Source organism: Moschus berezovskii, chromosome 5 (genome assembly GCF_049115385.1).
Source record: "Moschus berezovskii isolate FMDL1 chromosome 5, NW_MosBer_1.0, whole genome shotgun sequence".
In the NCBI taxonomy this organism is placed as follows: Eukaryota; Metazoa; Chordata; class Mammalia; order Artiodactyla; family Moschidae; genus Moschus; species Moschus berezovskii.
In genome coordinates, this window is record NC_142464.1 from 66,237,902 (window position 1) to 66,263,265 (window position 25,364).

Here is a 25,364-nt window from a genome sequence, read left to right on the forward strand (position 1 = left end):
AAATAATTAGCTTCCAATTAAAATAAATAAATTAATATTTTTTTAAAAAAGAGACCCTGGTTTGGTCCTTGGGTCGGGAAGAGCCCCTGTAGGAGAACAGAGCAACCCACTCCAGTATTCTTTCCTGGAAAATCCCATGGACAAAGGAGCCTGACAGGCTACAGTCTATAGGGTCAAAAAGAGTCAGACACGACTGAAGCAACTGAGCACACTCGCACGTAGACCCTGTTTTGAGTCGGGGTCTGTGCCAGACACCAGGACACAGATGAATAAGATGTGGTCCCTGGCTTCATAGACTTTCTTCTTAGCATGTGTCTATATGTTCAGGGAACGCGTGAGAGAATGAAAGTCCAGGGGAGCAAGTGATTATAGAAGAGAGCTTGAGATCCTATGGACAACTCAGCTCTGGACAGAAAGGTTTTGTTATCCAGTGGAACAGGAGGGTGTAAGGATACATCAGACGTGGTTGTTGAAAATCACCCATAGAGAAGGGAAAATTACCCCTTGAGTGAGTTTGAGTCTCGTACAAAAAACACCCTCTATTGATGAGAGGAGACACGGGGTGTGTATAGTACATGAATGAAAGAAAATATCTGTGATGGTGTTTAGAACGTAATAGTCACCAAGTATGTGTTAATGGAATTTGAATTCGTGATTCAGAACCTCCGGGCTACATCGGGGAGAGCCTTTAAAAATTCAGGGGTATCATAAGTGATCAGGTCAGTTGTTGAAAACTGATCTGGTTCAATAGACTGTCATGATAGATAGCTGACTTTTTTCTTGCAAGATTACTTATTTGGGGGGAGCCACCAGTACTGAATTCAGTCATCTTAAAAAAATGTCTTGAAATGTACGTTAAATAATACAGCAGGGTTTAAAGCTATCCAAGCAGCACTATATTACTTTCTATGGAGCTGGCCTCTGTTGGCTCTATGAGGCTTGTGTTTAACAGGAATTTCCCGTTGGGAGCTTTGTAGTGAGTGTGACAGTTACGGCATTTTTAGGTTTTATATGTAATACAATTTGAAGAAAGCTCTTTCTAGGCAGAGCAGCTTATTTGAGCTAATATCCATTTCTTCGTCTATTTGGGTTTCAGACTCTCAAGCTCTGAAATAATATCTCTTTGAAAGTAGCTATTGCCATGACTTCATTAAATTCTAATGCCTCTGTTTTTCTCCCGCAGGATTCAGAAGCATGAGAAATAGATTGCTTGGTCTAAAATAGAAAAACAGTGGCAACGTTTTCCTGAGTTTCCAGACCTTTCCCAACATGGAGCCAATAACCTTCACAGCGAGGAAACACCCATTCCCTAACGAGGTCTCGGTGGACTTTGGTCTCCAGCTGGTGGGCTCCTTGCCTGTGCATTCTCTGACCACCATGCCCATGCTGCCTTGGGTGGTGGCAGAGGTGCGAAGGCTCAGCGGGCAGTCTTCCAAAAAGGAGCCTGGCATCAAGCCAGTCCGCCTTTGTGTTTCGCCGTCTGGATTGAGATGTGAGCCTGAGCCAGGAAAAAGTCAACAATGGGACCCATTGATCTGTTCCAGCATCTTCGAGTGTAAGCCTCAGCAAGTTCACAAACTGATTCACAATAGTCACGACCCAAGTTATTTTGCTTGTCTGATTAAAAATGATGCAGCCAGTCAGCAGAGTATCTGCTATGTGTTCAAAGCCGATGATCAAACAAAAGTAAGTGGAGATGGGGATTAGAAAGATGGGTGTGGCTGGATGGTCTTGTTGTATGGGGTTAGATCATTTATGTGTACTAGAATTAATAAGGAGGTAATGCTGCAGTTATACAAGATTATTTCACTGGATTTTGGTTTATGGAGATAGTTTCTTTATAATCTTTAAGGTCATTTGATAGTAGATATTTTATTGAAATGAGAAGTTTATGAGTTCAAAAATTCAACAGAGAAATCTTTCAAAACGTATACAGAAGAGCTGAGCTACTAGGATTCAGATCATTTAAGATGTGTGTCTTAAAGCAGTGCTTCTCAAGCAGAAATGTGCCCACGAATGACCTGGGGAATGCAAAATATCATCCAGTAGGTCTGGGATGGACCCTGAGACTGCATTTCTAACAAGTTGCCCGATGATGTGGGCACTGCCCCTTTGCAGATTGCACTTTGAGTAGCAAAGTTCTAGAGCGGCAAGTTCTACGTTTTTGATGCTGTTAACAAAAATATATTTATTTGTAAGCTGTCTAAGAGTCTTATTAGCCAGTTTCCCAAAGTATCATGTTCACTTAGGCAGAGACCATTCATAAAAAGTAGTGGATATGAATCTAAGTTTTGATACTTTGAGTTGTTTTTTGTTTTGTTTTGGCCACCTTCAAGTCTAGCCTCACTGGCTTGTTGTTGTTATATCTTAAGATATGGCTGAGAAAAATATTATAAAAGAAATGAGAAAAATTTCACCAGCTCTACTAATTTCTTTTTTATTTGTACTTGTATTGTTGTTAGCATTTGTTTGCAGTTCTCTGGAGGACTCCTTTGAAGCCACTTGGCTATTTGGTGAGAGTTAGTTTAGGTATGGTTGAAAATATAATCCTGACAGCCACTTTCTCAGTTGTGCCTATGTAAACTGAGATTTGGTGCAGCTTTGGAAAGCAGACAAGCAGGCGAGGGTGCTAACCCTGCTAGTGAGGAATGCCCACGCTAGTCTTGAGTGCCTTGTGTGCCTGTGGGGCAGGCCTATGTGGCTGTTTCCACACACACCGAGGCAGGCTCTGAGGATGCTAATGCCAATCCTTGTGGTAAACACAGCATTAACATGCATACACTACCTTGTATAAAATAGATAGCTAGTGGGAAGCTGCTATATAGCACCGGGAACTCAGCTTGGTACTCCGTGATGACCTAGAGGGGTGGAATGGGTGGGGTGGAAGGGAGGCTGAGGAGGGAGGTGATGTATATATATACTTATGTCTGATTCACGTTGTTGTACAGTGGAAACTAACACAACATTGTAAAGCAATTATCCTCCAGTTTAAAAAAAAATGTAACTATAAAGAGAAATGCTAATGTTTTGTCCCTGCACCACACTGGTTTTTTTTTTTTTCATACCCTCCAGGGTGTACAAACCTCATTTGAAAATTCATGGTTTTGGCCAGGCAGTTAAATACAACTCAGTCTGTGGCCAGGACGTGTGTCAGGAACACAGAGAGTGGGGTTCAACACATCGGGGTGTAAGGAAGGTTTTTTGAAATAATGGCTCACCTGGAGCTTAAAACCACTATTTTACGTACAGAATTGGATATCTTCTTATAAAAAGCAGTTGCTGTTATTGTTCATGAATCTCAGGTGGGACGGCGGCATAGTTCAGAGGTCAGAGGGACTGACTTCCTGGACTCCAGTCCTGTCTACCATCTGTAAAGTCAGTGGCCTTAGGCAACACTGAGTCTGTCTCTTTATCTGTCAAATGGGGTAATTTTAGTCTGTGTCTCAGAGAGCTTCTGGGAGGACTACATGAACTAGAATGGGACCTGAAACTAGTAAGCATTTATGCCAATACAAATTTTCATTAAAGAAAGTTTTATCAGAAGCAGATTTTATGCTAATTCCATTTCAAATCTTAAGCAAAAACAAAAAGACCAAGATGAACATCTTCAGCTCTCAGGATGCAATCCTGGTCAACCTTGAGCAACATTTTTATAAACCAGACATTAAAAAAAAAAACTGTGTAAGTGAGCTTAATGGTGCTCTTATTTGGGCAAATTCCAGAATGAAAATTAGAGGACTGTACAGCCTGTTCTCCACGCCAGCTCTATATAAGGACTGTTTCCTTGGGGGCAGTCTCTGCACGGAATAGCTGTTCAGTACTTTATACTTTTGACTCTTTCCCAAAATCTTTTATAGCCATCTGAGAACAGGCTTCCAGCCAGTCATTCAGCTACCTGACAGGAAGAAGAGATTTATAACTAAATTCTGGAACTGGGGCTTCGAGTCGTGCTGAAAGTAGAGAATTGACCTGACTCTATGTTCTAAAAAGCCACTGTAGAAATATGAATCCATCCTTAAGTTATCTTTGGCTTGCTTACAATTTTTACAAACACAAATTGCCAGTACTCATAGTAATAAATTGCTGTCATCCCACTCATTTCATAAAAGAGTAATTTGTAACATAGGCATCTCAATCAGTGATTCTCTTGTTGAAAGCTGAATGGTGAAGCAAACTGGCACCGATTCTAGCTGGTACGATGTTGTGTTCTTGGGTCATCCTGGCACCCTGTCTGATCGCAGAGCATTGTCTGCTGTGGGAGCAAGTTAACCTGCGTCATCGTTTCTCCAGACTGTTTGTAACGTTTGCTCAGAGAAATAATGCTATAGATTAAGGCCTCTTCTAAATAAGTGAGATCAGTATCCACCTGTGTTTGCCAGAGGAGAATATATGCATTTACTGCCAGGGTCATAAGCACAAAACCACCATGTGAGATGAGAGGAAATCTTTGAACAGCATATAGATTAACTTACTGAAGAAGGTTTGAGAAGAGACATGATGGGGAATAGTTTTATAAGCATAGCATGAGACTGTGTTTCCCATTGTATGCTTCATAGAATATACTCAAGATGTTCCACAGAGAAAGGTCTCCATGATCAAAATATATTAGGGCAGCATCTCAGACTTTTTGATCTAAAGATGCTTTTCATTCTTAAAAATTATTCAGTATCCTAAAGAGTATTAATGTGTGTTATATCTATTAATACTTACTATATTAGAAATTAAAACAGAGATATTATAAATATATTAATTTAAAAAGTGATAATAAATTCCTTATGTGTTAGCCTGAATAATATTTTTTTGTAAAAACAATTGTATTTTCCCCCAAATTTTAGTGATAAAACTGGCGTCGTTTAATTTTGTTTGCTTGGTTTTTTGGGTTTTTTACAAATCTCTTTCATGTCTGGATTAGTGGTCAACTCTCAGCTACTTCTCCACTCATTTTGTTCGTGATATGTTGTTTTGATTGAGCATATTAAGAAAATTTGGCTTCACATGGATATGTACTAGGAAAATGGAGAAATATTTTTGAGCCTTTTTAGAAAATTATGGATATTTTTCTTTAATGATGTACATAAACTAGACAAATGCAGTTTCTTAAAGGTTTGTTGCAGTGTGCAATCTGGAACCATATCAAAGCACTTTTTGCACTGTGTTATATTAAAATCCATTAGTCTGTCTTGTGCTTTAATGAATATTTTAAGCATGAATGATTCTGTAACATAATGCAGTGATTATTCAGAAAATATTGGTTCACTGAATTATACAGACCATACTCTAAAAACTGTTGTATCAGGGAAACAATATATTTTCTATTATACTCTTTAATTGTTCATTTGTCCATCAAGTTTCTAAATTTATTGACCCACGGATTACATTTTTCTCATAACATCCAAGAACATCTCTCCAAACACATGTGGACACAGTAGCATAGAGTTCTGAGTTAAAGTTTAGTTTTAAGTTAGAATCCATGGCAGGAAATTTGAAAAATCCACTCTGGAAGACAGATAGCTACATGGGTGACCCTGAGTAGATCTTTACCCCATCACATGACAAAGAAATCAAGAGTTCCTCCTGGACTCAACCCTAGGAAAAGCGTAAAGTCTAAGATAATTATCTCAATATTCTTTCCTTCTCCAGTTCTTCAGCTTTGTCTCTTCTAAGGAGAACATCAGCTTGGCCACTCACTTGAGTGTTACTTCAGATCACTCAGAAGAATATTTAAATTTTAATCCTTTTTTTTTCTTAAAGAAATCTACAAAGTAAAAAGCTCTGCTTCCTTTAAAAGAATTTCCAGCACTGAGTTGCAGGCAGTGGAAGTGTTGGGCCGGGGGCTTCTGACTGTGTCCGTTGCTGTTTTATGTCAATGAATGGAAAGAATGGATTTTAAATGAGGAATGACACGGATTATTGAGCTGGTAATAAATAGAGGAGAAGTGTAGCTGGTGTTAGGTGAGGGAATGGACAGTTCATGGGACCGGGGTAAGGCAGAAATTGGGGTGTGTGGGAGTAGTTTTGCTCTAAGGACCCACTCTTCTTCAGCTGACGTATACTTGTAACCTGTCGTGGATTTTCAAACACTGTTTCCCACTTTAGTTAGGGCTGATCTGGGCACAACAGTCTGTCCAGTCTGGGCACGACATGGGGGTTTCGTAACTGTGATGGATGTCATGAATGAGCAGAGCTTCCCCTCCCCCACCCTTCCTAACAGCATCGTGGATTTGCTAGAATCTTGCTAGCTTCATTTCTCCCTTTTCTAAGAAGGAAATGTTATCTCTTGCTGCAAAATAATGAAGTACTAAAACCTTAGGGACGAGGAGTAGAGAAAAGTATGCCAAGACTTACAAAGACTTTTCTAAGTGCTGCTGAGGAAGGCATGATTGAGAGAATGTCAGTGTCCTTAGAAAGAATGGGTTTCCTTTTCTATGATTTTTGGCAACGAAACTGCATTTCTTGAAAGTGAGCTATATCTGAGGCTGAATTCTGTGGGCTCCCATACTGCTCGTTTTAAGAGTGCTTAACTATTGGTGAATTTAATTTAAGAGCAGTAAAGGTTTCCTTTTGAAATTTCCAGTACAGGACCAATGTATTCTCACATGAGACCCTCTAAGCACACCATCTTTCTCAGTAACTGATGGACTGCTACCCCACCAAGCCTCTCTGGATTCATTATGTTGCATATCAATTGAAAAGGTGGTCTAAAGTTATTTTCCTGTGATTAGCAGGTTTAATACTTAAGTCCCCTATATAAGCCCAGGTTGCTTTGGCTGAGTTTTATGATTTACTTAACAATTTTAAAAATTTTGGTTTTGATCATAGCTTTGTTCCTGTTGCACTTTTACCCATCATTCATTTGCCTTAATAATTCCCCATCTGCTTGGAATTTTACGTTAGTGACTTAAAATATGCATCATTTATTTCAGGATTTTCAGTGGAGGCTGGCTTCAGTGGCATCTCTTGCTTGGCTGTTATATTTGCTGGCTCATTACTTTCTTTCTTTGCTGGAGTGAAGATCGAAATTATAACACTAAGCTGGAGTGTTTTTGTTCCTGAGGGTGATTATTCTGAAGAGCATAGTATTATTTTGCAGCTCTTCTAATCTAGTGCCTTTCTGCATTGAGTGTTCATAATTTTTAAATATCAGACAAGTCTTTCTTTGCTACTCAGGGAGTGGTTCTGAGAAGGCTTTGTGGCATATGTTTTGGAGGATTTTTTCATGGCTGTTAAAATTGCCACGTGGCATCTTTTATCCCATCCTGGTTGTCATGTAAGATTTCATTTGGGGGCCCACTCGGTGGCTGTGACCCAGGGCGTGGGTACACGGAGCAGTGTGTCCGTGTCAACCCATCAACACTTGACTGTCTGTCACACTAGACAGAAGCCAGTTGCTTGGTACAGGGACTGGCTGGGACTCTTTTTCATCTATAAAAAGAATGTCCTGGACTGCATGAACTCCAAAGTATTTGTTGGAAGGTTTGGGTCCATGACACAGGATTGATTATGCAATTTATTTTTGACTCTGAGAGATGAGTCTGAGGGTTTCAGAAGCGTACACCTTGTGATCAGTGTCTAGATAATTTCTTTAGACATCTTTATTTTCAGTGCATATCACTTTTTATAGCTTTCATTTTTTTCCCTGATTGCTTTGCATTGGTAATTATTTTTATAATAAAAATCTGTTCCTAAGAATAGACTTTACAAGTGTCTTGAACCTAAAGTTGACTTGTGTCTTAGAAGGACTTATTTATAGCCTAGACCTCCAGTGTCCAGGACAGTCATTGGTAGTTGTCTGCGGCTATTGAGCACTTGGAGCGTGGCAGGTCTGAACTGAAATGTGCTGTAAGTGTCAAAACAGTGGATTTCAAAGACTTGGTTGGAAAAGAGGAATGTAAAATATCTCAATAATTTTCTATTTTGGTTGCATGTTGAAATCATAATATTTTCTATATATTGGGTTAAATCAAATATAATAATAAAATTAATTTCATCTTTAATTGTATCTTTATTAATGTGCCTACAAGAAAATTTTAAATTACATACGTAGCTTGCGTCTTCTACTAGTCAACCTTCGACAAGCTACCTAGAAAAGATTTCTGGAAATAATTTGAATGTTTATCACAGAGTGAATTCAGATTTTCTGCTTTCCTTTGCTGCCTTCTATTTGTTAGTGATAGAATTTTGCTCAAAGTTACTCTAAAAAAAAATCACATTAAACACTAGGACCTTTTTTTAATTCTAGGTGCATATTACAGTGGTTAAGAACTCTGTGGGCTACTAGTTTGGAATATGGTGAAAGAGATAAATCTCTTGTTTCTAACTTTTATCTTTTTTGAGTGCTTTTCCCCCTTCTGGATGGTTAAGTGACCACCCCACTAATTGCAGCCTGTGATCCTGAACCACCAACCAGAGCAAGCCAACTGGAGACTAAGCCCAGTTCAGAGAAAGTCTCAAAAGAGGCTGGGTTAGGAATGGGGCGTGGGGGAGGACTTCGGTGCAGGAAACTCACATGTGACTTCAGGGCAGGGAAGGAGCTGCTTCCAATTCCAGCAGAACATCAGAAGTCGTCCCTTCCTGTGCTCAAGTGATATATTTGAAATGTTACAGATTTTACATGAATTCTTTCTTTGGAATGCAACTAATGTACATGTACTTGACTGGGTGCTAGGGTACAAAGTCAAGTAAGCCATGATTGCCCCCTTAAGAAGTCAATGATGCTTTCTGTGCCAAATATAGATTCTGAAGGCTGCACCGCTGGGAGTTAGCAAACATCTGTAAGTTATAAAAGAGCAAATTTGAGAGACCGTGAGGAGGCCTGGTGTACTCATAATAAGTGCCTGAAGTTCTGTGAAAAGCTGCTGTATACAAAACTAAGTAGACAATTTCTAAATTGCTCCAGAGGGCAGAACTAGGAACAAGAGAAATTTCTAGAGACTGAATTTTGGCTCCTCCTGACAATCATAGCCATCAAATAATTAAATGGGTCATATTGAACAATGGACATGACTGGAGGTTTCACCTGGCAAGTCAGCATCTTCCTGTGTCCACACGTACTACCTGACAACGTTCCGTTTTGTTTCAGAAAACTGAATTGTTCCTAAATCTCTTACGCTGAAATGAAGTTGTTTTCTGAAATGTTTAATTCTTCGTCATAGCTCTGTCTTCTGGAGGGACCTTCCAAATGTAATTTGGAAGACATTTGAGTGGGTTTTAAAGTTCCTGTAGGTATTTCCCAAGCTGATGAGTTTGGTGCAGATTGAATGGATGTCCTAACTGGTGGCGCTAGTGGTAAAAAACTCGCCTGCCAATGCAGGGGACATAAGAGACACAAGTTCAATCCCTGCATCAGGAAGATCCCCTGGAGGAGGGCATGGCAACCCACTCCAGTATTCTTGCCTGGAGAATCCCATGGACAGAGGAGCCTGGCAGACTATAATCCATGGGGTTGCAAAGAGTCGGACCCAACTGAAGTGACTTAGCACGCACTCACACATAAGTCGGGGATAGAGCACATCGAGCCAGAGTGGGACAAAGGTGTGCAGAGTTGTCCATTGTGGCTGGAGCTGCTGTGATGTGATGTTTTGCAAATTGCACGGTCAGAGATGTGACAGGAAGGAAAGACTGGAGTCGATTTTACAGGGCTTGATCTGCCTTGTTAAGGACATTGGGTATTTTTCTTAAGAAGGTGGTGCTATGTCAGCCATGAGAGGTATTAGGGAAGTGAAATAATTAGATTTGTTTTCAGATTTTGAAGTAGTGAGATGAGATAGAAGAGGGAGATCAGTTAGGAGGCTATCACAGTAGTCGTGTAAAAAATCCAGCAGTGTCTTGATCCACAAGTATTATACAAAGTGGTTCATTTCTGCTAAACCCACGTTGATGTCTTCCAATCACTTTCCTCTCCAGTACCCAAAAAAATTTTAATAGTCTGTTTATTGGCCTCTAACAGAAAACCTACTCTATGGACATGAGTTTGAGTGAACTCCGGGAGTTGGTGGTGGACAGGGAGGCCTGGCGTGCTGTGATTCATGGGGTCGCGGAGAGTCGGACACGACTGAGCGACTGAACTGAACTGAACTGAACTGCACAGAAAAGAAAATCAGATAAGACTTCCTGTCCTACTGATGCTGACCTGCTTGGTTCCTAAAGAATGATATGGAAAATAACACAGAACTGAAATTCCTGGTCTGCTTTTGCTTGGTCTTCTAAGTATTGGCATCTCTCGTCTTAAAAACAAGCCATCCTCTAACCCCATTTCACATCCCAGCTTCCTCCAACTGGTCCAATCTTCTGCTCCATTTTTCAAGAGTTGCCATGGTGGCTACCTTTGCTTCTACTCAGCCATTTTATTTTATTTTATTAAATTGTTTAACTGGAGGGTAATTGCTTTAAATTTTTTGAATTTTTTGGCCGTGCTGGGTCTTTGTTGCTGCATGCGGGCTTTCTCTAGTTGCAGTGAGCGGGGGGTCACTCTCTAGTTGAAGAGCGGGGGCTTCTCATTGTGGAGCATGAGCTCCAGGAATTGCAGACTTCACAAGTCAGCTCACAGGCTTAGTTGCTTCACGGTATGTGGAATATTTCCAGACCAGAGATGGAACCCATGTTCCCTGCGTTGGAAAGTGGATTCTGAACCACTGGATCACCAGGGAAATCCCCATTTTTCCCTTGGTTTACCAACTGGGCTTCTGTCTTGATCATTCCACTGATGGCTCCTACATGTCACCAGCCACTTGTAGCTTGTGAAATCTGGTTGTCCCTTCTCTGTCTCTCATCCAGGAACTTCGATGTAGTTGACAAGACATTGTTTCTTCTGTCTTAAAACATTCTCTTCTCTTGGCTTTTGGAAAACCACAACCTGCTATTTTCCCTTTGCCTCTAATAGTGGTTTCTACACAGTCTTCTTCACTGGTTTTTCCTCTTCTTAATTCTGAGTTGTACGTCCCTTGAGACTGCCTTCTACATTTCTCTCTTTGCCACGCTTTCCAGATGAACTCATCATATAGCAGTAAATACCACCTATTTGATGGGGACTCTCAAATTTATTGCTTAGACTCACCAGTGAGTTCCAGACTCACCTCACCAACTCTGAACTTGACTTCTACTTAGCCACTGAATAGGCATTTTGAACTCAACATGGTTAAAATAGAACCCTTGAATTTACTCCCCACCAACCTGTGGTTTTTCCAGTCTTCTGCAGCTCTTAAATGACAGTAACAGTTGCTACAGCCAAAATCTAGGAGTCATCTTTCTTCTAGATTGCTCTCTTTCCTTCACACTCTCATCCGAATTATTCAAGACCCATTCCAAATCTGTCACTGCTCTGATTCCATGGCTGATCCTGAGTCCATGACTCCACCATCTCTCATCTGAAATGTTAGAGTACTTCCTAACTTTTCTTCCTGTTTCCTTTCTTGCTTCTTCTTTCCACCAAGCTAACATCCAGAGCACCTCTAGAATAGCTACCAGTTCATGCCATTCCCCTGCTCAAAAACCTCTCTGAGGACTTCCTGATGTACTTGGACTGAAATCCTGTATTTCTGCTGGAGTTTCCACGTGGAACTCATTTCCCACACTCTTTTCAGTGCTCCTTGGACCCCAGCCACCCTGGTGTTCACATGGCTAAAATGTGACAACCTCGTTTTTCACATGAGGTCTCTGTATTTGTTGTTGCCTCTGCCTGGAGAGCTCTGCTCCCAGCTCTTCATGTGGTTGGTTCCTTAGACTATTATGAACTCAGTTCAGCCTCATCCTCCAGCCTCCCAGTCAAAAGTACTCCCACACCAATCACTGACACTTCATTAGATTTTAATGTCTTTGTGGTGGTGGTGGTTTAGCCCTAAGTCGTGTTCGACTCTTGCGACCCCATGGACTGTAGCCCCCAGGCTCCTCTGTCCATGGGGATTCTCCAGGCAAGAATACTGGAATGGGTTGCCATTTCCTTCTTTAGGGGATCTTCCTGACCCAGGGATCAAACCCACGTGTCTTATGTCACATGCATTGGCAGGCAGGTTCTTTACCACTAGCACCACCTGGGAAGCCCTGGAAAATGTTTTTGTAATGCTTATCATTATCTGGAACTATTTTGCTTGGTTTGTATGCTTCCTTGTTTACCGTCTCCTGACCTGCCAGAGCAACAAGAGAACAGGGCCCTTGCCTGTCTTGTTCCAGGCTAGACCCTGGCACCTGAACCATGCCTGCTACAGGGGGTTGCTTCATGAATGTTTGCGTGGATGTTACCTTTTGTATTTGTTCCTGGGGGATGTGGTCCTCCTTTTTTATTTTTAATGTTTTGGCCAAATCTCTTCTGGAAACCCCCTGTGCAGCCATATTATTAATAGTTTATTTCCTTGTTCTTCCTCTCCTTCCTCATCAATACAGATTTCTCTTGTTCAGCCAGAATTTCAGTCTGAGACACCATTGCTCTCTTCCCATCCCTACTGAGTGTTTATCCCCTCAGAGTCTTTGTTCATGATAACATTCACTGCCTCTCAGTTCTGCTGCACAGTTCTCTGGATTTGATGAACACAAAATTTGGGGGCATTATTGGTGAGAATTGTGGGACAGATTTCATGAAAGCTGAATCGTCTTTACTTCTCAGTAACTTTGTGGTATGTAGGTTAAATCCCTTCAGCTGTGATTTGAGCCCATCTTTTTTGGCATCAACTTTTTTTCCCCAAAATAAAACCTTTTTCTGATTATAAAGGCACTTATGCTGAATATAAAAAAATAGTACAATAGAGTTAAAATTACAAGTTCCCCCTTAATCCCACCTCCTAGAGAGAAATCAGCAGTAACGAACGGGTTGGTGTATAGCCTTATAGATTTTATTCTTTTATAATATAAACAAATGTTTTTATATGTAATCAACTTATATATTCCTTTCTACACTTACTTTTTAAAAAATAATTTTATTGATTTATTTATGGCCGTGCGGGATCTTTGTTGCTGTGCAGACTTTTCTGTAGTTGTGGCAAACGGGGACTGTCCTCTAGTCGCAATGCTCAGGCTTCTCCTTGTGGTGGCTTCTCCTGTTGTGGAGCACGGGCTGCAGGGTGTGTGGGCTGAGTAGTTGCAGTTCCTAGGCTCAGTCGTTGTGGCTAATGGGCTTAGTTGTTCCATGGCATGTGGGATCTTCCCAGATCAAGGACTGAACCCATTTCTCCTGCCTTGGTAGGTGGATTCTTCACCACTGAGCCTCCGGGGAATACCCCACATATCCTTTTAAACTCAGTCTCCCTTTTGATCTCCCTGTCTACATACATATTTATGTATACATATGTGTGTGTATGTACTGTGCTTCGTCCCTCAGTCATGTCCAACTCTTCATGACCCTATGGACTGTAGTCCATCAGGCTCTTCTGCCATGGGTATTCTCTAGGCAAGAATACTGGAGTGGGTTGCCATGCCCTCCTCCAGGATATATAGATAGATAGATATATGCTGTACTATGCTTAGTCACTCAGTCATGTCCGACTCTTTGCAGTCCCATGGACTGTAGCCCGCCAGGCTCCTCTGTCATGGGGATTTTTCAGGCAAGAATACTGAAGTGGGTTGCCATGCCCTCCTCCAGGGGATCTTCCCAACCCAAGGATCAAACCCAGGTCTCCCGCATTGCAGGTGGATTGTTTACTGTCTGAACCACCAGGGGAGCCCAAGAATACTGGAATGGGTAGCCCATCCCTTCTCCAGGGGAATTCCCGACCCAGGAATCGAACTGGGGTCTCCTGCATTGCAGGCGGATTCTTTGCCAGCTTAGCTACCCGGGAAGCATATGTATATATATATATACACACACACACAAGTAGCTATAGCTATAGTTATATTTTAGACATTTTTGATAATGGTAGAGATGTGTGCTTTTGCATGACTGCAGTTTTGTGCAACAGGGAGAAAGGAAAGGCTAGCTTCACGATTGGTAGAAAGTGACAGCGTCAGCTTTGTTTAGCTTTGATGAACCATTTTGGTTACGAAAAAAGAGCATGACCAGGATGGGCTGGAAGTGATTCAGAGATGTCTGATCTGCCTATCATTAGGAAGAAACAAGATTTGGAGCAACAAAAGCGAATATAAGCGAGTTTGACTACATCAAACTAAAAAGCTTCTGCACAGCAAAGGGAACAATTAATAAAATGAAAAGACAACCTGTAAAATGGGAGAAGTTATTTGCAAAGTATATATCTGATAATGGGTTAATATCTAAAGTATACAAAGTACTCATACCTCTCAATAGAAAAAAATTTTGATTAAAAAATGAGTAGAGGCTTTCTGCCCACGAACGCCGCTAAGAAAGCATTGTTGAAGTCTCCCCCACTTCCACTGCTGTCATGTTTAAGTCAGAGTCTCCCAAAGAGCCCAAACAGCTGCGGAAGCTCTTCATTGGAGGACTGAGCTTTGAAACAACCGATGAGAGTCTGAGGAGCCATCTTGAGCATTGGGGAATGCTCACAGACTGTGTGGTAATGAGGAATCCAAACACCAAGCGCTCCAGAGGCTTCGGGTTTGTCGCATACACCACAGTGGAGGAGGTGGATGCGGCCATGAGTGCAGGGCCACACGAGGTGGACAGAAGAGTTGTGGAACCAAAGAGGGCCGTCTCAAGAGAAGATTCGCAAAGACCTGGTGCCCACTTACCTGTGAAAAAGATTTTCGTTGGTGGCATTAAAGAAGACACTGAAGAACATCACCCGGAAGATTATTTCGAACAGTGTGGGAAAATTGAAGTGATTGAAATCATGACTGAGCAAGGTATTGGCAAAAAGAGAGGCTTTGCTTTGTAACCTTTGATGACCATGACTCCGTAGACAGGATTGTCATTCAGAAATACCACACTGAATGGCCACAACTGTGAAGTGAGAAAAGCCCTGTCTAAGCAAGAGCTGGCTAGCACTTCATCCAGCCAGAGAGGTCGAAGTGGTTCTGGCAACTTTGGTGGTGGTCGTGGAGGTGGTTTCAGTGGGAATACCAACTTTGGTCATGGAGGAAACTTCAGTGGTCGAGGTGGCTTTGGTGGCAGCCCGTGGTGGTGGCAGATATGGTGGCAGTGGGGATGGATATAATGGATTTGGTAATGATGGAAGCAATTTTGGAGGTGGCAGAAGCTGCAATGATTTTGGCAATTACAGCAATCAATATTCAAATTTTGGACCCATGAAAGAAGGAAACTTTGGAGACAGAAGCTCTGGCCCCTGTGGTGGTGGAGGCCAATACTTTGCCAAACCACAAAGCCAAGGTGGCTCTGGTGGTTCCAGCAGCAGCAGTAGCTATGGCAGTGGCAGAAGGTTTTAATTATTGCCAGGAAACAATGCTTCGCAGGAGAGGAGAGCCAGAGAAGTGACAGGGAAGCTCCAGGTTATAGCAGATTTGTGAACTCAGCCAAGCACGATGGTGGCAGGGGCTATGCTACAAAGAAGACCTGTTTTAGACAGTACTCATGTGTATGGGCAAAAAACTCGAGGACTGTACTTGTGACTAATTGTATAACAGGTTACTTTAGTTTCTGTTCTCTGAAAAGTATAAAGCATTCCAACAAAGAGTTTTAACGTAGATGTTTTTTTTGCACCCGTGCTCATTGCTAAATGTAATAGTCTGATCATGACACTGAATGAGTCTTTAAAAAAATGAGTAGAGGAACTGAATAGACATTTTTTTAAAGAAGACATACAGATGGTCAGCAGGTACCTTAAGAGGTGCTCAGTATCACTAATATTAGGGGAATGCAAAGAAAAACCACAATAAGATGTCATCTCACACCTGTTAGAATGGTTGTCATCAAAAAGACAAAAGATCAGTGTTGGCTTGGAGAAAAGGAAACCCTGTGCAGTGTTGGTGGAATGTAAATTAGTGCAGCCACATGGAAAACAGTATGGAGGTTTCTTGGAAAATTCAAAACATTACTACTGTGTGATCCAGCAATCCCACATCTGGGTATCTATACAAAGGAAATGAAAACAAGATCCCAGTATATCTGCTCCCATGTTCATTGCAGCTGTTATTCACCATAGCTAAGATGTGGAAGCCACCTGTGTGTCCATTAGCAGATGAAAGGGTAAAGAAGACAAGATACACAGATCCAATGGAATATTACTCGGTCATGAGAAAGAAGGAAATTCTGTAATTTGTGACAACATGGATGGATCTTGAGGGCATGATGCTAAGTGAAATAAGTTAGAGACAGACAAATACTGTGTGATGTCGCTTACATAGGGGATCTAAAAAAGCCAAAGTCATTGAAACAGAGAGTACAGCGGTGGTTACCAGGAGCTGAGGATGAGGGAAATGGAGAGATGTCAGTCGATGAGTATAAAGTGAAAGTCGCTCAGTCGTGTCTGACTCTTCGCCACCTCAAGGACTATACAGTCGATGGAATTCTTCAGGCCAGAATACCGGACTGGGTAGCCAGTTCCCTTCTCCAGGGGATCTTCCCAACCCAGGGATCGAACTCAGGTCTCCCACATGCAGGCAGATTCTCAACCGTCTGAGCCACCAGAGAAGCCCATCAATGAATATAAACTTCCAGTTAAAAGATGAATAAATTCTGGGGATCTAATGTACAGCGTATCATTATAGTTACTAATACTGTATTATATACTTATAAGTTAGTGAGAGAATAGATCTTCAATGTTCTCACCACAAAAAAAAGAATGGTAATTACATGATGAGATGGAGGTTTTAACTAACCTATAGTGGTAATATTTTGTAATATATGTGTATCAAATCAGCAGGATGTACACCTTAAACTTCTGCAGCGTTAAATGTCAACTATACCTCAATAAAGCTGCAAAAAAAAAAGATACAAGAAGAACAATACTGAGATAAAATCCTCAAATAGGGAATTTCCTCATGGTCCAGTAGTTAGAACTCCATGCTTCCACTGCAGGAGGCACAGGTTTAATCCCTGGTCAGGGAACTAAGATCCTGCAAGCTTCAAGATGCAGCCAAAAAAATAAATAAAATAAAATTCCCCAAATAAAAATGACAACAATAAAAACAAAAAAGGATTTTGGAGAAATCTAAGCCTCAACAGGATGGGAAGCTGAGGCCAAAATGAAATTCCTGTGTTTGATGGAGAAGTTGGAAGAATGACCAGGGTCTTCTAAGGATAGGAAACTTTGTTTTAGTTAGTTGCTATGTTGATTATGTTGCAGTGATTTCTCTGTCTGTCTTTCTCCCACCACGGCCTTCCCTTGCTGATATCCACAAACAGATTTTAGAGTCCACGACACATAAGAGGTGTGAACATTATTTGTGGACATCAACAAAAAAGGACTATGTGGCTCAGTAAACAGAGAAGGGATGAGTTATGAGTGATAAAAAGAAGAGGAAAGAGAGCCAGTGTTCCCTGGGGGCTGGAATCCAGAGGCAGAGGGAACAGGAGGAGCTGTGGACTCCCAGGAACCCCTGGAGAATTTGGGGTGGATGCTGGTCTTCTCTTTCCTCATGAGAAGAGATTTTGATCTGATTTTTTAAATCTCCCAAATGGCAGAATGACCCCTGCTGCCATCTGGCCTATATATAGATGTACCATAATTTAGTCAAGCCCCTAATAATGGTCTTTTAGATTTTCCCCATTTTCCTGTCTTTGTTATAGTTTTCTCTGTAACCAAAATCTTGCATAGCTTTGTGTCTGTTTCTAAGCAGTTATAGGTAATTAATATAGATTAATAGAAACAATGCTGCCTCCTCAAAAAATAGACTAAGAATACTTTGAATATGATCCTCTTAGCAGCAGGCATGGCTTGGAGCCCGTAGTTGCCCTGTGTTAGTTCCTTGATGTTAAATTTGGAGCCAGATCATATTTTAATTATGATGGCATGCTTTAATGGGATTCACAGCTTAAAAAAAAACAACTGGAGATAAATTGCATGTGCGTAAATGTCACAGCCATGTGATTTCCATTCTCAAAGCTTCATTTATAACACTTGGATTTCTGAAATCTGTTTTTGCCTTTCTCCTTCCGCTTACACTATATTCTGGGTTTTCTCAGGACTGCTCATAATAAATAAGGTGACTGCCACTGACTTTTACAATGCAGAAGGGAAAAAGAAAAACTGTTTTATATTTTTGACTGTATTTGGCATTTGTGTTTTAAGAGGAAAATAAAATTACACTAAATAAGATTTCAGATTTTTCTTTTTGGCTTTTCTGTTTAAAATAAGTGAACAGACCAATGCGATCATGGAGCGTTTCTGGCATTTTCTGTGTAAAGCTAGCCTTACCGTCTTTGATCAGTATCCAAAACCAGATGTACCAATGCATACTTCATCTATCAACTAACTTTAAATGATGCTATTTTTAAAAATAGATATACAACATATACTATTTTAAACTTCTTATTCCATTTCTGACATATTTAATACTTTAAACTGCTAATTAGCATAATTCAACATAATTGTTCAATAACTTTTCCTTTAAAGGCTTTAGATGATATTTTGCTTCTTATTGCAAATGTCAGCAACAGGGTGAGAGATGCAAAAGAAAATGATCCCTACATGGAAGCTTGAAGTCTTACCCTCACTTTCTTTCTTTAGACTGAAAATGTATATCTTGGAAATCAAAGTTTCAAAAGAAACAGTCACCCAAAGAATTTTAAGATTATAGATTTTAATTTATTAGACAGTTTCTATGTGGTTAACTAGAAAAAAAAACAACTGCTCCTAATTAAGACTCAAAATGTGATCACTGGTTAAAAAATGCATGTGCGTAGTTCTCAAAATAAATAACCTAGTGTAAATTTAGAATCTGCTGCATCCTCTCTTTCATAGTTTGGATGTATGAGCCTCCCCTTCTTTGACTTCATCAGTGCTGAGTGCTTGGATTAAAATATCTATACTGACTCTTAAAAATTAACAAATTCTTTTTTTGTTTGTTTTTTGGCTGCACCCCATGGCTTGCAGGATCTTAGTTCCTTGACCAAGGATTGAACCAGAGCCACGGCAGTGAAAGTTCAGAGTCCTAACCACTGGACCCCCATGGAATTCCCCAACAAATTCTTTTCATTGCAAGCAGAATGTTCTTATTTGGCTTCACAACAACTGGTGATGCATACACGCTACGTCTCTTCAGTCATGTCTGACTCTTTTTGAGACCCCACGGGCTGTAGCTTGCCAGGCTCCTCTGTCCATGGGATTTCCCAGGCAAGAATACCGGAGTGGGTTGCCATTTCCTCCTTCAGGGGATTTTCCTGACCCAGGGATCTAACCGGAGTCCCTTGTGTCTCCTGCATGAGCATTCAGGTTCTTTACCACTAGCGCCACCTGGGGTGTGCAATTGGTAAAGATTGGTTTAATTCAGTCAGTATGAACTGAACACTGTGCCAGGCATAAGAAATAAAAGCAGCCTATGCCTTTGAAGAACCCAGGGGGAACTTAGGTGAGGGTGGATGGGAATTTGGAGGACAGTTCCAGACAGATGCTTCTATATTATCTGGTAAAAAGTCAGGAGGTACAGTTATGCCCAGGGCACTAGATGGACTCTTCTCCTCAGTCCGGGGGTTGGGGAAGGTCATCTTGAAGAAGCTGACGTGTGAGCTGAATCTTTAAGGAGGAATGAGAATCAAGGGAAGAGACAAGGCACAGAGCAAGGAAGAGTGAGAGGTGGGGCGTGGCCAGAAAGACGAGGGAGGAGGGAGGGGGCATCTCACCCTGTGGCCGCCTGAGATGGGGAAAGGGTGTCTAGGGAGAAGATTTGAGGGAGAGGACGCTTCCATTTGGGGATAGCGGGTATTGGAGTGATTGGAGTGATGTGCGGGGGGCTGAAGCGCAGAGGACCATCCAGGCTAGAGATGCATAGCTGGGGTGTGTCCATGGAGTCAGGACTATGAGCGTGGTTGACCGCATCCAAGGACAAAGGAGCACCAGCAGATGTGATTGTTTTAGAGGGTGGATAGGGAAAGGGGAGTCCCAAAAGATAAGAGGAGACTCATGTGGCAGTGGTGTCCCCAGAGCCAAGGCTCAGGCAGTTTCAAAATGAAGATAAGGACAGCAGTGTCAAGAGCAGTAGTGAAGTAAAGATTGTTGTTGTTTAGTCACCAAGTCGTGTCCGACTCTCTGCGACCCTGTGGGCTGCAGCGTGCCGGGCTTCCGTGTCCTTCACTGTCTCCCGGAGTTTGCTCAAACTCATGTCCATTGAATCGATGATGCCATCCAAACATCTCATCCTCTGTCGTCCCCTTCTTCTCCTGCCCTCAATCTTTCCCAGCATCAGGGTCTTTTCCAATGAGTTGGCTCTTCACATAAGGTGGCCAAAGTATTGGAGCTTCTGTTTTAGCATCTGTCCTTTCAATGAATATTCAGGGTTGATTTCCTTTAGGATTGACTGGTTTGATCTCTTTGCAGTCCAAGGGACTCTCAAGCACCACAGTTTGAAAGCATCAATTCTTCAGTGCTTCTTTATGGTCCCACTCTCACATCCTTACAGCTAGATATAAATTATGAAATTTTCATTCTGCCTGGCCTACTTTTATTTCCTTTTCCAACTTAGCTCCATTCAAGCCCATCCTTTTTTTTTTTAACCTCACCTATCTTTTGACCTTAAAAATGATAACCGTAACTAAATGATATGCCTGTTCATAATTTACAAAATGCTTTCACATATATTTCACTGTATTTAATATGCTCACCCACCCTTTTGAGTTGGCATTTTAACTGAATTATAGTTTAGAATTGAGATTCAGACTTGAGGTCATAGATGCCTTGAAATTCCTCCTCTCTCTCTCTTTTATTGAATATTTATTTATTTGGCTGCATCAGGTCTTAGTGGCAGCATGTGGGATCTAGCTCCCTGACCAGGGGTCAAACTCAGGCCCCCTGCATTGGCATCTTAGCCACTGAATGACCAGGAAAGTCCTCAAAGCCTCTTTCTGTACTGAGGAAACTGAAGCTCAGAGAGATGTATGTTATTATTAATAGAATATATTATTAATAGTATATATATAATATAGTATATATATTATTAATAGTATATATGGGTCACTTCAGTCCTGTCTGACTCTTTGCGACCATATGGACTGTAGCCCTCCTGGCTCTTCTGTCCATGGGATTCTCCAGGCAAAAATACCAGAGTGGCTTGCCAAGCCCTCTTCCAGAGGGTCTTCCCGACCCAGGGATGGAACCACATCTCCTGTGTGTCCCGCATTGGCAGGTGCGTCCTTTACTACTAGTACCACATCGGAAGCTCAGAGAGATGTGCCTTATGTCAGTTTCACCGCTGTTTGGTGTGTCTCGGCACCGGAAACCAACCTCCTGATTTTCACTGCATGACTTTAACTGCAGAGTGGGAATATTGATGAGGTTCAGGCAACTCTGTTGAAACTCAGTACAGGAGGAGCTCTGGCCCATAGCTGAATATGATCCGGTACCTTTCAACCATCCTGACTCATCTATTGCTAATTGCAGGTAAGCAATAAAACTAAACCGCACACCCTCCAGTCTCCTCTGTGGTGATTGCCTAAGACTCCCTCACGTTGTTCCCACTCCTATCTGCTGTTGGTAGACAGTCACTCTTTTTGCCAGAGCAGCATCTCCTCCTCCTTATTCTGTCAGCAGCCCCTCCATATGGCACACTCAGGAGACTCATGGCTGATTAGCATATTCTGTTACCTTGGCCTCAATGGTTGGTTCAGGGGTGGGTTTGTGATCCAAGCCATGAAAACCAGAGTCAATCCTGGAAAAACAATCTCTCAGCTGCAGCTGCCAGGGACCATGTGGCCCCTGCCTGGGAAGGGCCTGGGAGAAGGAGGACAACATGGAAGCAGCCCAGTGATGGATGGATTGCTGGATCCTGATGATGTCATTTGCTCACAAGATCCAGCCTGCCTGGAGCTGGAGCTCTCCCTGCACTTGAGGTGCCCAAGCCAATAAAGTCCCCAGCTACGTTGAATCCTCTTGAGTGGCAGTTGCAACCACGAGGGCCTTATTTCATATTTTCCTTTCTGTAGCTCCATTTCTCCCCTGTGTCTTGATCTGACTCACCAACTTATATCCTCAAATTTTCTAGGATTTGCTTCTAGTCTTACTCTGGGCCTCTTCAGGTTTGCCATACCTTGGTGGTTCCTTCCTTCCCTGTTGTCCCTCACCAAACCCTCTCATGGGACATTTTCTCATCACTCTTTTTCTAATATATAATTTCTGTTTTTTTTTTTGGCCACATTTCCAGGTATTCATTATCTTTGTTCTTCAACCAGGGATCAAAATCACGCCTCTTGTAGTGGAAGCCCAGAGTCTCAATCACTGGACCACCAGGGAAGTCTGTCATCACTCTTCTAGGAGTCAGGACTTATAAATTATGACCTGCTTGCACTTTGAATGGACTATTACTATTAATAATGACAGAAGAAATTTTTGCCATTAACCCAGCACTTTTTTAATTATGGTAAAATATACATAAGATTCACTATTTTAACCATTATTAGATAGATGTACAACCCAGTGGCAAAAGTATATTTACTATGTTGAGCAGCTATCACCTCTATTCATTTCCAGGATGTTTTCATCATCCCAAATAGAAACTCTGTAGCCACTGAAAACAACTCCCAAATTCTCCCTTCCCCTGGCAGCCTCCATTCTGCTTATTCTTCATGAATTTGCCTATTCTGTGCATCTCATATAAGTGGGATCATATAATTTTTTTTGTTTATAACTAACTTATTTCGCTTAGCATATTATTTTCAAGGTTTATCTATGTTGTAGCAGGTATCAGAATTTCTTTCCTCCTTAAGGCTGAATAGTATTCCATTGTATGTCATCGCATGTTTTGTGTGCTATTGATACATGCTATTTCCATTTCTACCTTCTGACTATTGTGAGTCATGCTGCTATGAACATTGATACACAAGTATCCCTTTGAATGAAGCCCTGATTTCAATTCTTTCAGGTATATACCCAGAAGTAGACCCATTGGATCGACCCAGCACTTTGTATGTGCCAGGCACTGTGCTATATGTATTTTATATTCATTATTTTATTTGGTATTCACAACTTTATGAGGTAGTATTATTCCTACCTTAAAGTTAAGGAAACCGAGGCTCAGAGAATTTACCATGACCAAGGGCTTATCCTTTTCCATAAACAACCATACGTGTTGGACTCCAGAGGCTGTGATCTTAGAAGAATGCTGAGGCTTCTATAAAATCATCTCCAGTTTCTTCAAAAAGCACATATGGAGCAGATACTATGTGTCAAGGGTTGGGTCAAATGCTGGAGTACATAATCACGCGTTCATCACGCCTGGGGTGCTTGCTAGTGAATTGAGAGGAGGTACAGTCACCCTGTTCTGTGACGCCTGGCCTGGGAGGCGCCCGGCCCGTCTCTCATGCACTGAATGTTATCTTCTCCATTTATATCGCTGGACTTAATTCTTGTCCAGACGGTGACCAGTCCTGCGAGGCTTTTTCAGAGCTGCTTTCCTGGATGAATTCAGTCCTGTCTGGAGGTAGAGGGAACAAGGAAACAAGAAAAAAAATATATATATATATACACACATATATATATTTCTTCTGATTATGAAAATGACACACAATCATTACAGACAACTTGGGAAAATGATGGAAACATAGAGCAAAGAAAACAGAAATCATCCTATAATCAGGCTATTCAGAGATCATTTTTTAATGAAAGTTTAAACTAAGCTAATAAAATGCTTTATTATCCTCCGTTAGGGAGGTTCCTTGGTGGCTCAGTCAGTAAAGAATCCGCCTGTAATGCAGGAGACCTGGGTTCGATCCCTGGGTCAGGAAAATCTCCCTGGAGAAGGGAATAACAACCCACTCCAGTATTCTTGCCTGGGAAATCCCACCTACAGAGGTGCCTGTCGGGCTGTAGTCCATGGGGTCGAAAACAAGTCTGACACGACTTAGTGACTGAACCACTACCACCATGTCCTCTGTTAGAAAGGATCAAAGTAGTTTGTTATCAATTTACTCTGTAAAACAAAGGGGAGAAATCAGTCCCTGAAGATCCCCTACCCCTCAGCTACCTCTGCTGTGTTTAAATCACTCAGTTCTCTGACTGCAGATTTATGTCTTCCTATCTGAAAGGCATTCATCCTGCGGAATTTGCCAGATGGTGCCCTGTAACGGCTCTTTGACTATCCATCATCATTAGAAGGAAATGCTTCCTAATCTGTCAGCCTGAACTTTAACTATGTGGAAGGCATGTGTGTGCTTTTGAAGAAAGGTTCTGTGTGAGGAAAACGGAGAGGGAGGCCTCCCAAGAAGATTGCGGATCCTGGCAGCAAGCATCAGGACGCAGATTCCTTCCCTCGGTGCCTCCGTGGCGTCCCACAGCCTCCCATACCCGTTGGTCAGGTTGTGGTGGCTCCTTCTTATTTCACTGCTCTCCAGAGCTGCTAAAGTCATATGCCACCTTGTCCAAGTTAGAGAAAGGCACCCCTTGCCTCCTGTGGCTGGAGGTGGCTGTGCTCCGCAGTGTGGACAGAATGGTACTGAACGCACTGTCCACTTTCTTCCTGAAACAAGCATCCTTGTTCGGTGAACGACACACAGAACTCTGTGTCGTGGTCCTGGCTTCCCTTTTGAGAAGCCAGGGATGTAGAGGCTGTAGATATTCCAGATCTACGTGATGCCGCCCCCACTCTGGGTGAGCCCTGGGTTTGTGGTCCTCAACTTGATGCGTATTTATTGAGCTCTTACTCTCCAAGCCTGGCCCCCATGGAAGGCTCCCTGCTTCTCACCTTCTCTTTGGCCACTGCCACCATCAACTCTGTCTTTTAGAGACTAGAACTCTCAGAAGTCTCAGCTGAATTTATTGGAAGTTGTTTTGTCTACAGGTGCTTGAAATATCACTGTGTAATTACTGAACTTGCAGCCATTCTAATAAACAGGCTCCTCGTGTAGTTGCAGACACATCAACTGGACCCTCCAAAACCACCTAAAGCTCCCCTCACTTCTAATTTTATTTTTTTAATTTGAAGCTGAAGTCCAGTCTCCTCCTGCTGAAACAAATTCTATTTCTTCTTTGGGTTTTGGTTCTTAGACCTGGTCTCAAGGCTTTCCTTCTCTTCAGCTACTCCTGAAGAGTCTCTCTCTTATAGCTATTGCTGTGTAACTGATATTTTCTTTGGTCTGGGGCTTGCTGATCTATGGCTTCAGCTATTCTCAGTTCAGTTCAGTTCAGTCTCTCAGTCGTGTCCGACTCTTTGCGACCCCATGAATCACAGCACGCCAGGCCTCCCTGTCCATCACCAACTCCCGAAGTTCAAACTCATGTCCATCAAGTCAGTAATGCTATCCAGCCATCTCATTCTCTGTCGTCCCCGTCTCCTCCCACCCCCAATCCCTCCTAGCATCAGACTCTTTTCCAGTGAGTCTGCTGCTGCTGCTGCTGCTAAGTCACTTCAGTCATGTCCGACTC

At 42.0% G+C, this 25,364-nt stretch overlaps 1 protein-coding gene and 1 pseudogene across 6 annotated transcripts in view; both read left to right on the forward strand.

The window, feature by feature from the left end:
• Positions 1-25,364, forward strand: part of TBC1D1 (TBC1 domain family member 1) — a 235,683-nt gene that overhangs the window by 10,163 nt on the left and 200,156 nt on the right. For all 6 annotated transcript variants that reach the window (XM_055434927.2, XM_055434930.2, XM_055434929.2 and 3 more), the window contains exon 2: positions 1,184-1,686. In XM_055434927.2, coding sequence (XP_055290902.2) covers positions 1,270-1,686 — 417 coding nt within the window. In that variant the 5' untranslated portion in view covers positions 1,184-1,269. The remainder of the gene's footprint in view (positions 1-1,183; positions 1,687-25,364) is intronic.
• Positions 1,696-24,524, forward strand: LOC148777841 (heterogeneous nuclear ribonucleoprotein A1-like; annotated as a pseudogene).